Source organism: Vipera berus, assembly GCF_964194415.1.
Source record: "Vipera berus genome assembly, chromosome: 8".
Taxonomy (NCBI): Eukaryota; Metazoa; Chordata; class Lepidosauria; order Squamata; family Viperidae; genus Vipera; species Vipera berus.
Genome location: NC_138211.1, coordinates 26,366,695 through 26,381,658, shown reverse-complemented (window position 1 = coordinate 26,381,658; position 14,964 = coordinate 26,366,695). Strand labels below are relative to the sequence as shown.

Genomic DNA, 14,964 nt, shown 5'->3' with positions numbered 1-14,964 from the left:
TGTTAAGTGAATCGCTGCAGTTGTTCAATTAGTAACACGGTTGTTAAATGAATCTGGCTTCCCCATTGATTTTGCTGCTCAGAAGGTGGCCCACGTCACACATTACGGGAGGACAGCCATGTTAGTCTGAGGTATCCCAAATCGGAAGGAATCTAGTAGCTCCTTTTCTGACTTTCGGTTTTCTTAAAAAGGCATCAATTTTTGTGAATTGCAACTCCCTTCATGAGATGCATTATGTATGACCTATATCTACCTCCCCCTTCTCCCCACCTCACCCCCATTTAATTCTTAAATTGGCCTAGCCACTGTATGCCTCAGATAACACAAATTACATCTGACAAAAGCTGGTGCCTTTTAATGGAATTGTTAGCTGGCAAAGGGGCTACTATCTACCATTCTTGCCATCTTACGCAAGCGGATTCATTGTTGTCAGTGTTATTTCCCTACTTTGAATAGACACAGGGTCAAGCCTTTCAAGGCAGTCCAGACAAGAAGTTCCAACCACAAGGACTGATACGACCTTTACTCTATGGTTATAGTAGCAGAATCTTGCAAGTCTGAAAGTACATATCTCCCCCCACCTCGCCTTTACAACACAAGAAACTTGGGGGGGGCGGTTCCTTTCTGAAACATTTCCCACACCTCTATTGCTTTGGTGGGCTAAGCTGCCTCTTATCTGATTGTTGCCTAAACGTCTCCTCCTCCTCTTCCTCCTCCTCTCCTTTAAATACATACATTTTCACCAATGATTACACACAGTCCCAGGCCCTAGCTGATTTTTGCACACCAGTGTCTTCTGGAAAAGTTCTGATGCTGCTCGGAGAATGTGACTTTGGACAGACCCAGATTACACCATTTGCAATATCCAGATGTTTCTGGCCTCTTTGCTCCTTTCACAACAGGCTCATCACCAGCCTTTGTGGCTGTTTTGAATTGGGCTTCTGGCTGCAAACATTGTTGTTGCTTGTCTTCCCACTCTCCTCCATTGTGCTGGTGACTGAATGGAGTCCACTTGGGCTCAGGAGCTGCTGCAAGAGAGAGCAGCGTTTGGCACAAGCACAAACATCTCTTGTTCCAGGCACAGCTGTGTCCCAGACAACAAAGGGCAAAGTGTGCAAGGGGGTGACTTGAGCTTTGCAATCCAATTTTTGCCACCCAGGGCTGGACCGAGATGAGCACAAAAGCTCCTGGGGCCAGGCCAAGCAGAAGCTAACTGCTTAGGGGCAGACTGCAAGCCCCCATCGCTGGGTGGGAGGAAAGGAGGAGCAAAACTCTCAGGGGGTCCCTGCTTTACATTTATTGCTATGATTACATGTCATCTTTGCCAGATCAAGATGTAAAGATGTGAGAACAAAAAAATCACTCAGTTTTAATCCCAGGTTGACTAAGAGGCTGTTCTGTATCCACAAAGCTACACTTAAATAAATTAAGCACATTGTACTGTCATATCAGGGTTCACAGAAGCACAGAGGTTCCTGTAGCCTGTGTTGAAAATAGACATGCTGGCCACCACCATCGCACAGTCAAAGCTTTGCCTTTTTCATATGTGTTTATCTCATGGGCAGAGTTGCAACTGCACATTCATGGTCACTACCTTGCTTGTTTTCATCCTATTTTGTGCACAAGCCAAGATGAAGGCTGGGCTCTCACAATTCAAAGCAGAAACTATTTGATGCTTACTTGAACCAGCTCTGGCCTGTTCTTTAAATTCAGTCCCAGGAAAATAAGGCTAGGATGACCTTACTACAGTTATATCTCACAGTAGATTCTCAAGGCAATATCTGTTAATGCCAACCCCTTTACTCTCACAATTACAAGTTTCATTTAACTCCTGCAGGAAAGTATAAAATGTGCAGTCCTGAAGTTAATAATAGCACATAAGCAAATGTAATTTCCATGAGTTTATTTCTGGTCAAATTTGCACCTGAGTCACATAGAATTATAGGCCTGGAAGGGATCTTGGAGGTCTTACAGTCCAACTCACAGCCAAAGGCAGGAATCCTTATACTATCCCGGACAAATAGCTGTCCAATCTCTTCTTAAAAACCTCCAGTGATGAAGCAGCCGCAACTTCTGAAGACAATCTTCTTCCACTGATTAATTGTTCTCACTGTCAGGAAATTTCCCTTTACTTGTAGCTTGGATGTCCCTTTAACGAGCTTCTTCCCACCATTTCCCATTTGTCCTGCCACGGAGAAAAGGTCAAGCCCCTCTACTTTGTGACAGCCCCTCATAAATATTGGAAGACAGCCGTCATGTCCCCTTTAATTCTTCTCTTCAATAGTCTAGATCAGGGGTAGGCAGCCTCGGCTCTTTTATGACTCATGGACTTCAACTCCCAGAATTCCTGAGCCAGCACTGGCTCAGGAATTCTGGGAGTTGAAGTCCATGAGTCATAAAAGAGCCGAGGTTGCCTACCCCTGGTCTAGATATACCAGTTCCCTCAACCATTCAGCACACGGCTTAACCTCCAGCCCCCATATCATATTTCTTGCTCTTTTCTGAATTTTTGTCTAGGGCAGGAGTCTTCAAACTTGGCCCTTGTCTGACTTGTGGACTTCAACTCCCAGAATTCCTCAGCCAGCGTGCCTGAAGTCCACAAGTCACAAAAGGGCCAAGTTTGAAGACCCCTGGTCTAGGGCCTCAGCATCTTTTTGTATCGCAATGTCCAAAACTGGATGAATTGTTCCAAGTGTGGCTTCACTGGTGAAATATAAAGTGAGACTCGCTTCTCGTGATCTTAATGCTAACCCTCTGTAGATGCAACCTAGGATTGCATTGGCTTTTTTGGCAGCTGCAGCACACTGCTGGCTCATATTGAACTGGTTGTCCACTAGAACACCTAGATCGCTACTGTTGAACCAGCCATCACCTATGCTATACCTGTGCATTGGGTTTTCCTGCCTAAGTCTGAGGGATTATTACACTGGTATGCCCTTAAACAGCTTCCATTCAATTTTTCCTTGGTAGCTGCAGGAATATTTCCTGGAAGGCTGTGGCTTAAACAATGAAAGAAGAGGCTTTCTTTAGATCTTTCTCTTGAGGGGCTAGAATATCTTATTGGCAAGCTCTGAAGAAAATTATCATTATACCGCCATCTTTCCAGCAATTGAATGCCTGCTGTTTTAACGCAAGGTGGCAACGCTGTGTCTCTCTGTTTCACTTCAACCCCCAGCATCCCACACCATTAACTATGATGGTGGCTGCTGGGGCGACAGCTCCTCACCCCTCCCTCTCGTGGGCTCCAGGTTTCTTTCCAATAATGTGACCCTCGTTCTCACAATACTGTTGCTGTTCTCAGAAGCTCCTGCTTTTGTGTTTTTGTCAAACATCTTAAGAACTTTTCAAGGAGTGATTTAAAAGTGGGTCTGAATGAGGAGGACTTTGTACTTCCCAAATCGACTTTAGAACAAGTTGTGTGTAGGTTTAAGAACAACACAAGAGACTACTTGTTTCTAGAAGGTCCTTCTGCTTATGGACAAGGTTCTTCAGAAACCTTTGAATGACCTGTGTCCAAATAACACTTTTGGATTGTTCTCAAGAATACTTGGCAAGAAACCCTAACCCTAAAAGCAAGACTGGCTGCTGGCCAACAGGAGTTGCAATGAGGCTGGAGGAGAGCTAGCCAATCCCCTGGAGGAGTTTAGCATCCGGTGCATAGTATAAGTAGAGGTTCTCCTGAAGAATAAAGAAAATTCTCTGCTGGAGAGCTGAGGATTGGAATGGAAGTTGATGACAAGATGGATGATAGCAGCAAGTTGGCCCTAACATCTGAACCACCGCCGGTGAGTTTCACTCCTCCTGGGAAGAATTTTTGTTCCTGCAACTTTAATGTGGAACAATGTATGGGACGTGAGCTAGAGAAACGGAGCCAACTAGAGTTAGCCCATAATATATTAACAGTATTAATCAGTCTTTATTGATTAGCCCTTGGGCCATATCAAAGTACAAAGTTCCAGCAACAAATTATTACTAAAATTTGATAAAATTTAAAATGGAATTTGATAAAATACAATTTAAAATGGAGTCAGAATAAAATATGATTTAAAATGAAATAGGAATAAAATACAATCTAAAATGAAATTATAATAGTGTGCAATAATTTAAGATATAGATAAAATATGATGAAAAATATATTTTGGAGTCGCCCTTGCAATCTACCCCAATCAGTCCCACGTATACAGATCTCAACTGAACCATTTTGCTTAAGTACTGTGCTGTTTGAAATGTTATTTTCAGATTCTGGCTGCACATAAGGCTGCACATGAGGACCCAGATTGTTGGGGGCAATTAAGCTGACTTTGTAATAATGCCGCTTGGGGGGGGTGTGAAAGCCCTAATAAGCAGGCATATACATAGAATGAAGGCTACTGCTAAGCTTGTAAGCCGCCCTGAGTCTTCGGAGAAGGGCGGGATATAAATGGAATTAAAATAAAATAAAAAATAAATAAAATTGTTTTGATACAGGGATCCCAATGGGTCATTTGTTTGGTGTATAGACCGAGGTACCTGTCTCTCTCCCTCTTATACAGGCAACAATCAAATAGGATGTGAGCCAGGTCTTCTCCCTCTGGCACTCCGCAAATGCAGAGACGTTCATTGTAGGGTATAGCATGAAAAGCCCATAATATATGATAACTGAGGTGGAGAGTTCTAGTTACCCAACTCTTCAGTCAATTAATATGGGGGCACAACCTATGAAAACTTTTCTTCCATGCTTTCAGCCCTTTCGTGTTTCGTTTGTCAGAAACGTATTATTCCTCTTCTGCCACCCCTAGACAGGCCTCAAGTCTATTGCCTGAATACAGGTAGTCCACAACTTAACAAACACAACTGAGAACCCAAAATTTATATTGCTAAATGAGAAATTTGTTAAGTGAGTTTTGCCCCATTTCACGACTTCTCTTGCCACACTTGTTAAGTGAATCCCTGCAGTTGTGAAGTTGGCAACATGGTTGTTAAATGAATTTGGCTTCCCCGTTGACTTTGCTTGTCAGAAGGTCACAAAAGGGGATGACATGACTCAACCGTCATAAATATGAGTCAGTTGCCAAGCATCTGAATTTTCCTCATATGACTTGGGCATGCTGCAATGGTCACAAGTGTGAAAAACGGTCACACGTCACATTTTTCAGTGCCGTTGTAACTTCGAACTGCCACTAAACAAACTCTTATAAGTTGAGGACTACCTGTACAATAATGGGGCCATCTGGCACACCTTGAGGTTAATGATACATGTGAAGTAGGCTGATGTGCAATTACTTTACTCAGAGGAAATAGCTGCCTAGCTGGTTATCATTACCCCTCTGGGGGAAGGAAAGAGGGGATGAATATCTTCCCTCTCAGGGTGACTTCTGGAGAGAAGGCAAAGCATTGCATCCTTGGAGATGAAATCCAGCATCGGGTGATGAAGGCTCACATCTGCTCTGGTCCTGCAGGATTACACAGAGTCTCCCAAGCCTCCTGACCTTCCTAGCAGAACACTCTTGATCGTGGCGATGATAATCGTGGGGATGGTGCTGGCGGTCCTGACTTTCCTGCTGGCAGGGCTGCACATCACAGAGAAACATACGGAGGCGGTAAGAGCAGCTTGACCCCCGGGGCTCTTGTGGCGAAACTATGGAAGGGACTTCCAGAAAAGTTCATCATAATTTGTCTTCACTAGAGTCATCCCAAAAAATCAGGATGACGGCCATGATTGTGTGGTTGACGCTCTACCCCTTTTTTACGTGAAGATGTCCTTGGTCCCCATCTTCAAGGCTCTTATCCCTCCCCCTCGGCTGCTCCCTCCAACGTAAGTTAAGATCCTTGGTGAATCTTCCGTAGGGAAGAAGCCTGGATTTCTCCCTGTGCAGAGGCATCCTGGGAAATCTGCATACCCTCCTCCTCATCCCTTTGGGGGCATCTGGGGGTCCCTCTGACCACACAGTGGCATCTTCCTTTCTATCGCTGAAGCATTGGGGGGGGCTTGAAAACCCTTGGATGAACCTGAAGGCAGCTTGACAGTACAGGTGGTCCTCGACTTACAACAGTTCATCTAGCGACCATTCAACGTTACAGCGGCACTGAAAAAGTGGCTTATGACAATTTTTCACACAACCGTTGCAGCATTCCCACGGCCAGGTGATCCAAATTCAGGTGCTTGGCAGCTGACTCCTCTATGCGACGGTTGCAATGTCCGGGGAACCGCCTTTTGTGACCTTCTGACAAGCAAAGTCCCTGGGGAAGGCAGGTTCACTTTGCAAGCGTGTTACTCACTTAACAACTGTGGCAAGCAGAGTCATAAAATGGGACCCTACTCACTTAACAAATGTCTCACTTAGTAACAGATATTTTGGGCTCAGTTATGGTCATAAGTCGAGGACTACCTGTATTTAAACTCCTTTGCCATTATTTTCCAGCCACCCCCAAGACAGAAACCGCTAATAATGTGGCTAAAGGTGTTTGCAGATGGTGGCCATAAATTGAAGCCTCCCTATAAAACAGGGTACGATCACAGCCACTGCATCCCCTGCGACAATCCGAAATACAGCTGCAGCTGCAGGCCTCTTGCAACGCCACCTCACTGCAGGAGCTTTGCTTCCTCCCAAAAGATCATGGGCCGGTCTCGGCCCCTAAAAATTGTCCATCCCAAGACTAAGATGGAACGCTTGGTCTACCATTTCACAGAGGTTTGGGCTGCAGTCCAACTCCAACGTAACTTGGCCAACAGTCAAGAACTAGGGAGATTGGCAATTAAAACATCTGGAGAACATCCCATTTTCCACCCGGAGAAAAGTATTTAGTGAGTGGCAGCCAGCAATTAAAAGCAATTCATGCTCCTTTGAGAATCAGAAGTACCCCTGGGAAAGGATCTTATGTTAAACTCTAAAGCAGCCTGTAAAGTAACGTTCCGCGTTGCCAATGGTTGGGTCCCCATCATATGCGAGACCAGACTCAAATGGGGTTGGCTAGCCTGCATTTTGTTACGCTGTGGGAATCCAGCCAGGGTCTGAGTAGGTAGCGCAAGCCAGGCCATTGTGTGAATGCATGTCCTGCGTTATTTGTCTGGGCAGCGCAGGCATTTTGACTCAACACCTGGTTTTCTTAAACCAGGATTAAGGTTCAGTGTGATGTGTGACACCAGCCCATGGTCTTCGTCCTTTCTGGAAGTTCTGATTCCCATTTGGCTTCTTGGCGATTCCTAGGTCCTGCAAATGACCATTCAAGGCCTGGACGGCAAAGGTTCCTCCCAGCACCTGGCCATGAGCCGGAAGGAAAGACTGGCCATATTTCCCATCCACATGAAGCTCAACTCTTCGGCCACCGTGGTTTATGATTACAGCAACGTAAGATTTGCACTCTCTTCTGGCTTCTCTTGTCTCGGCCAAAGGTTTGCTTGTGAAGCTGGCTGACACCTATTCGGAATCAAAATATTGTCCCCTGCTTTTTGAAGTAAGCTTCTAGCTCTTGTTGTGACACTGTGGAATCTTAGGGGTCTACTGAAAAGTTCCAACCCGAAGATATGTCCCAGGTGTGGGGGAAGGTCTTCCTGATTGCATTTCAGTGAGGGGAAGAATGAATGAGGCTGAAAAAATAATTCTCATTCTACAGAGGAGAGACTGGCCCACGGTGACTGCTACTTTGCGTAAAGTGATCCTCTAAATCTAACACTAAGCTAGACACACATCTGGATATTTGCTCTATTTCCTTTCACTCCAGATGTTCAAGTAGGAGCCGGTCAGCCATTCCTCAGAGGAGCTTTATTTGGATTCTTGCTTGGAGAAGAGATGGGGGGAAAGAACGAATGAAGCCCTCCAGCTTTCTGCTTCTATGAGATGTTCCAAAATCTTTCCATGGGTTGGTTGTCTATAGGTTACACTCCAAAAAGTCAAAATGGTGGCCAGGATGGTTTGATTGAATTCAGCCACTCATATAAAGAAAAGACAAAATATTGATTGCCCCATTATGGTCGCCATCCTGAGTTTTTGGACCTTACCCTCCGGACATCCCAGTCTTAGTCTCTCATGCATTAAGATGTTTATAATAGGGAGGGGGGTAAACAAACTCAAGATAGTGGCCGTGCCTATGGAACGGGTATTGCAACATGTACCAAGAGAGGAGAATATCTGCAACTCAGGGTTGAACTGTGGGGTCCTTGGTTCTCTCCGAGTTTGGTAGTTTTCATGCAGACATTTTATTACCCAACTAGGTAACATCATCAGTGCTAGAAGGGGCTAAGGTTTGCTCTGTGTTTGCAACATGTGTTACAAAGCAGAATCTGGATCACTCCTCAAATTTATTTCAAGGAATTGGCTAGAGCAGGGGTAGGCAACCTTGGCTCTTTTATGACTTGTGGACTTCAACTCCCAGAATTCCTGAGCCAGCCATGCTGAGGGAAAAGGGAGAGGTTTCCAAGCAGAGCCATGCTGGTTCAGGAATTCTGGGAGTTGAAGACCACGAGTCATGAAGGAGCCAAAGTTTCCCCCATGCTGGCACAGGAATTATGGGAGTTGAAGTCCACGAATCATAAAAGAGCCAAGGTTGCCTACCCCTGGCCTAGAGGGATAGTAAGGGATTTTGATCAATGGGGAAAAGATGCAGGGATGTTCTGACTGGGCTCTGTGATCCGTTACCCAAATATCTGATTCTTGCAAATGTGACTCTTGCCATCGCAAGCTTATCTCCACACTCTGCCTTTGAACAGCTGGTGATTGGCTACAGATCATGGCCAGGAAAGTCCTGCTATGTCATCAAAATGAACCAGAAGGATATACAAAGCCTGGATGTTGTCACTGAGATCTTCCAGCAAGTTCAGGTGAGTAATAACAAGAAGAAAAAGTGAGCACATTCATGATGGGGGAGTGGAGGAGTGGGTGGTGGCGTGGAGACCCATTCAGGCCACAGCATCCCACCGTCTGTTTGGTGCAGGAAGCCAAACTAAAATATTCTTTGGAGGCTCCTTGCCTCTGTCTTAAGCCCACTGTTCCATGTCCAGCCCTTGGGGCCAATTGAGACAACTCTGAGCCTTTTTTTTATCCATTCCTATCCCCCCTTCAGTTAAACTCATTTTAGAGCTAAATGTTGGAGGGGCTACCTCTCTGTCCCTGGGTGAATTTCTACTCCCCTGAGAATCCTTTTTGGACATGCTGGAAGCGTGTTCTGGATTCTCTAAAAATCCTTCTTACGAGGGGGTACCCAGAGGGCATCAAGATGGCAACCGTGACCGTGTGATTAACGAAATACAGCCGGCATTAAACAAAGCAGTGCAAGCGGCACTGGGGTAGGAAGCAGTGAGAACCGTGTGCCTTGATCGATGGCTAGTTCCTTGTCGGCTGCCTCGAGTAGCTGCTCCCTCGTGCCCGGAGGCAGAGCTGGCCCCGTGCCTTGTGGACGGCTTCGGTTCCATCTCCCATCATTCCCGGCACCGGGGAATACGTTCTGCTCCCGTTCATCCTGAAGGCGCTAGGCTGGTTCTCACAGTCAGCCTGCAACTTACAACCGCAACTGGGGCCAGAATTTCTCTTGCTAAGCAAGGCAATTGTTAGCTGAGTCACGCCTGATTTTAGGACCCTTTTTTGCCATGGTTGTTAAGTGAATTATGCAGTTGTTAAGTCATTTCTTCCACTGACTTTGCTTGTTGGAAGGCAGCTGCGAAGGGGAGCACGTGACCCCGCGACACTGCAGGAAGTCCTCCACTTATAACCACAACTGAGCCCAACATTTCTGTTGCTAAGGCAGTTGTTAAGTGAGCTTTGCCCCATTTTATGACCTTTATGGTGCAGTTGTTAAGTGAATCACTGCAGCTGATAACGTAGTAACCCAGTTATTAAGAGAATTTGGCTTCCCCCTTGACTTTGCTTGTCAGAAGGTTGCAAAAGGGGATCCCGTGAGCCCAAACGGGCGCTGCGACCGTCATAAGTACATGCCAGTTGCCAAGCATCCCAATTTTGATCACGTGACCAGAGAGACGCTGCAACAATCATGGGAAAAAACGGTCATAAGTCACTTTCGTTCAGTACCGTTGTAACTTCGGTCACTAAATGAATGGTTGTAACTCAGAGACTACCCATACAACTGTGGTAAATACATGCCGGTTGCCAAGCAACTGAATTTTGATCATGTGACCTTGAGGGTGCTGCGACAGTCCTTAGTGCGAGGGCCAGTCATAGCTCTCTTTTTTCCAGTGCTGTTGTAACTTCGAATGGTCACTAAATGAATGGCTATCAGTTGAGTCGCAGTTACCAAAATGAAGCCCTAGAGAAGGGGTAGGCAACCTTGGCTCTTTTATGACTCGTGGACTTCAACTCCAAGAATTCCCGAGCCCGCATGGCTCAGCTTGGAAACCTCTCCCTTTCCCCTCAGCATGGCCGGCTCAGGAATTCTGGGAGTTGAAGTCCGCGAGTCATAAAAGAGCCAAGGTTGCCTACCCCTGGCCTAGAGGCCCAGCTCTGCCCATCGTGAGGATGAGCTGCTTGCTGTTGAGTCTCTTTCTCGGTGGAGCAATGCTTCTTCCTCCTCCTCTTGCAGGAACCCCCTCCCCTCCGGCCCCTTGGACAGAGAGAGAAGCCGGCTGACCGTTCGAGGCTGGGAGCGGCCCTCAATCTCCTCTGCAGCACCCTCCCCGTCTCCTGGGCTTAATGGCGTCAGGGCGGAAGAGGCAGAGCGGCGGGCAGGGAAGGCGTGATCCACCACGAGCAGCACAGCTGCGGGTCCACAGAGGCACATGGCTGCCGAAGTTCCATGCTGGACACTTGATCCTCCAGCTCGTGGTTGTCCCAAAGTGCTTTCCCCCCCCCACACACAAAAAGGCGGCTGGACTTCCTTGGTTTTGTTCTTTAAGAACATTTCGCTTCTCATCCCAGAAGCTTCCTCAGTTCTTCAGGACAAAACTGAAGAAATGTCTTGGACGAGAAGCGAAACGTTTTCAGAGGAAAAAAAAACACAAGAAAGACCAGTTGCCTTTTGGGGAAAAGCAGCCTTGGGACCCCTCGGGCAGCCCCTTGTAGTTACAACAGATCCTCCCCCGTGTTATTTGCATCTGTTTTTATCATTTGTGTTTTTGCTTTTTTTTAAAAAAAACACCTTTTAATTGCTTTGAGAGTTTGGATGAATAGCAAGGCAGGATGTAAGTGGAATCAACCTGTTAAGCTAAAGATAGATTCTTGGGCAACCTCAGAGCTCACAGTGGGGATGACTTCTTGGAGCACCACTCAAATAATCAGGCTGCAAATCTACTCCTCCACGGCTGCATTCAGAAAGCAACAATGCCTGGAGGTGCTCTGTCCGGCAAAGGGATTAAATGGGGTTCGATCATAGGTGCATCCGAATAAGCTTCAACCGACAAGTCTTTCTGCTTGGATTTCAAATGCAGGCAGTCCTCGATTTAGCCCCTCATTTCTGTTGCTAAGCAAGACAGTTGTTAAAGGTCATTTTGTCCCATTTTATGACCTTACTTGCCACAATTGTTAAGTGAATCATTGCACTTGTTAAGTTAGTAACATGGTTGTTAAATGAATCTGGCTTCCCCGTGGATTTGCTGGTCAGAAGTTTGCAAAAGGGGATCACATGATCCCTGGATGCTGCAACCGTCATAAATACAAGTCAGTTGCCTAGCATTTGGATTTTGATCACATGACCGTGAGCATGCTGCAATGGTCGTAAGTGTGACAAATGGTCACAAGTCATCTTTTCAGCGACGTTGCCACTTCATATGGTCACTAAATGAACTATTGTTAGTCGCGGACTACCTGTACTTTCAGTCAGTTTATTTTATTTATTTATTTTATTATATTTTTATACCGCCCTTCTCCCGAAGGACTCAGGGCGGTGTACAGGGCAATAAATATAAAAAACAGAATATAAAAGTTAAAATACAATTAAATATAATGCCCAAATTTAAAATTTAAAACAATAATTAAGAACATATTTAAAACCCCAACCCTAACCCATCAGACCAGGTCAGATTGCTCAAATAAATACGTTTTTAGATCGCGCCGGAAGGAGCGAAGGTCGGGGGCCATCCGGAGCTCAACCGGCAAGCGGTTCCACAGGTCTGGCGCGCCCACAGAGAACGCCCTCCCCCTGGGGACCACCCATCGACATTCTCTGACCGGAGGCACCCTGAGGAGGCCCTCTCTGTGGGAGCGCACTGGACGGAGGGAGGTTGACGCCGGCAGCAGGTGCTCCCGTAGGTAATCCGGACCCATGCCATGTAGGGCTTTATAGGTCATTACCAACATATTTTTGGGAGTTGAAGTCCACGAGTCATATTTCCCAAAAGATGAAAAAAAAACAACCCCTCTTTTCCAATGTTGTTTTTATGGGTTCTTAGTACAGACCAATAGGACCTCCTGCCTCCCAGATCCAGTCTGTGTCCGAGTTCTTGCCAACACTCCAAGAATGTCTGCAGCATCTTAAGCTCAAATCAAACTTTAGGTTTTGTTGGGACAAAAATCTGGTCTGGGTCCCAAGCCAGGAGAAAGACGCTGAAAATAAAATGGAGGCAGGCCACATTTTGGAGAGGAGGTCTCCGTTGCCAGAAACTTCAGTGACAGCAGCATGGCTGACCAAATGGAGTTGAGAGTAGATGCCTGATGCAGTCTAATACAGTGTATGAATTCAGTCGTTGCGATTTCCAACCATCCGTTAAAATTTACTCCAATACATGTACCAACCAGTTGCAGTTTATCCAATAAACTATGACTAAGCTAATCACAGCTTAGAAAGCAATGTGTGGACATACAGGCGTGTCTTTATTTTCCCTAGATTTTTAAACAATTTTGCCTTGAAAATACAAATTTGTGCACATTTTTTTTTGTAAAGCTTCACAAGTTCTTGTTCTTGTTTCGGTGTTTTTCAGCCTTGGCAATTTTACAATCTGTGGCTGGGAATTCTGGGGGTTGAAGTCCACAGATCTTACTTAGAGTTGCCAAGGTTGAGAAACACTGCTCTATTCAGCAGAATTTTGAAATGGGAACAGGCTTTTATAGGAGATGGGGGTAAACTAATTGGGAGCCCTCGTGATTTGCATGCAAAGCAGCCACAGACTGAATTCCAGCATCTCCAGAATGATTTGGGAAAGTCTCAGGTTTAAAATCTTCTTTCAATCAGTCAATTGCAACCAAAAAACCAGTTTCCCCCCGTCTTTTCATTATTAACAACCCTAACCATGGGGTCAAATCCATAAAAACAGAAAATTCCCAAGGCTTAGGGGCTGCAACAAGGTCAGCTAATGAAATGTCCCGTCCTGGTAAGCAACAAAGGGAAAAGGCGCCTGATCTTATTTGTCCTGCTACCAAACAATGGCTTGTACTAAAGTCGTACGGCTGGTTCTGACAATATAATGCCTTCTGTGCTTTGCAATTTAGATTCCTGACCTTTGGGATTAAAAAAAAGTTAAAGGGGGGAAAATCCAAATTCTATGTTTTCTTACTTTTTTCACTTTTTTCATTTTTTTTCATTTTCTTCTTATTTCTTTCATATTTCTTTGATTTTTCCATACTTTTGTTCTATTGAAAAGTAATAAAAATATTTTTTAAAAAAATATAATAATCTGACTTTGTCTGGGACCATTTTTGATGTCAGAGTAACCCAAGGAGATGAATGGCTTGAATATATCTTAGGCAGCCTTTGGGCAACATGTTAGTCCTGGGTATTGTGTTTTGTTTAGGGCAGGGGTAGCAACCTTGGCTCTTTTATGACTCGTGGACTTTAACTGCCAGAATTCCTGGGAAGTTGAAGTCCACGAGTCATAAAAGAGCCAAGGTTGCCTACCCCTGGTTTAGGGGTACATTCAAACTTTCAGTTCCATCCCCCAAATGATACCTTTTCATAGGCTGCTGATTGTGTGGCTCAGCTCTCAGCACATTCAATCCCCCCCATTTGAAGTTATATTTATGATGGTTGAAGTGTCCTGGGGTCATGTGATCCCCTTTTTTGACCTTCTAACAAACAAAGTCAAAGGGGAAGCGAAAGCCACTTAACAACCATATTACCAGCTTAACAAGTTCAGTGATTCACTTAATAACTGTGGCAAGAAAAGTGTCAACGCTGCAAACATTGGATGATCCCGCTCTGACAACGGATGGAAATTGCAGCTGTTTTCTCTTTGCTTTTAACATGCTTTTCTGGTGTTTAGAAGTCAGATGTAGGAAGTGGGGGCGGGGGGGTTGGGCGTAAATGCTTGAGCTCAGCTAGCCATAATAATAACACGGCTTTGTGGGAACCCAAGGACGAGCTGATAACGTTTTGGCGGGCTGAGGAGCTAGGGACAAAGTCTGTGTTTTAGGCTAATTGGAGAATGCGATTTATGACAGCTTATTGGGGGTGGGAATTGCAATTTGCTACTTTGTATCTGGGGGAAGGGAATTTAGTTTTTGGATTCAACTATGTAGTGCCGATACTTTGTTTCCTGAATAAAATGTTCTTTAAGGAAGAATTTTTGCCTTGAAGTTCTTTTGATGGGTTTCATCTGTCGGAACCATGAGAAGAAATTGTAAAAGGGGCAAAACTCACTTAAGAAATGTCCATAAATTTTGGGGGTCAATTGTGGTAATAAGTCGAGGACCACCTCTGCTACCTTTTTTTCAATTCTGCGATTTATGAAGGTATCTGAAAATTCAGCTTCAAATTCATTCGCTTGTGATATCAATTCATTTGTATTTATTTCATATATTATTTATTTACTAATCAGATTTATACAACAATTGTGTTGCTCTGCTGCTTGAAATTTTTGGGATTTTCAAATGTTTGCAAAATCTGTAATAAACAATCTGCGGAACAAGAACATTTCAACTAATCTAAAGAAAACACGGCACAAAAGAACTACTATTGAAGTTGCACCAATTGAACCTTGAGCCGAACGAATCTGTTGTCTCTCTTGTTTATTCATGACATCTTCCGCATCAAGGTCCATCCCACATCAGCCGCCCTTTCTGATCTGGGGGCTTCCCAAGACCTAACCAAACTTGTCTTCTCTGCCCT

The 14,964-nt window shown here is 45.0% G+C and overlaps 1 protein-coding gene across 1 annotated transcript; it reads left to right on the top strand.

Moving 5' to 3' along the window:
- Positions 1 to 3,722: 3,722 nt before the first annotated feature.
- SFTPC (surfactant protein C) lies at positions 3,723 to 10,620 on the top strand (the record flags this gene model as incomplete). Its single annotated transcript, XM_081334204.1, has 5 exons — positions 3,723 to 3,785; positions 5,439 to 5,579; positions 7,188 to 7,328; positions 8,687 to 8,797; positions 10,510 to 10,620. The coding sequence occupies 5 exons, from the start codon at positions 3,723 to 3,725 to the stop codon at positions 10,618 to 10,620; spliced, it is 567 nt and encodes a 188-aa protein (XP_081190330.1).
- Between the last annotated feature and the right edge of the window lie 4,344 nt (positions 10,621 to 14,964).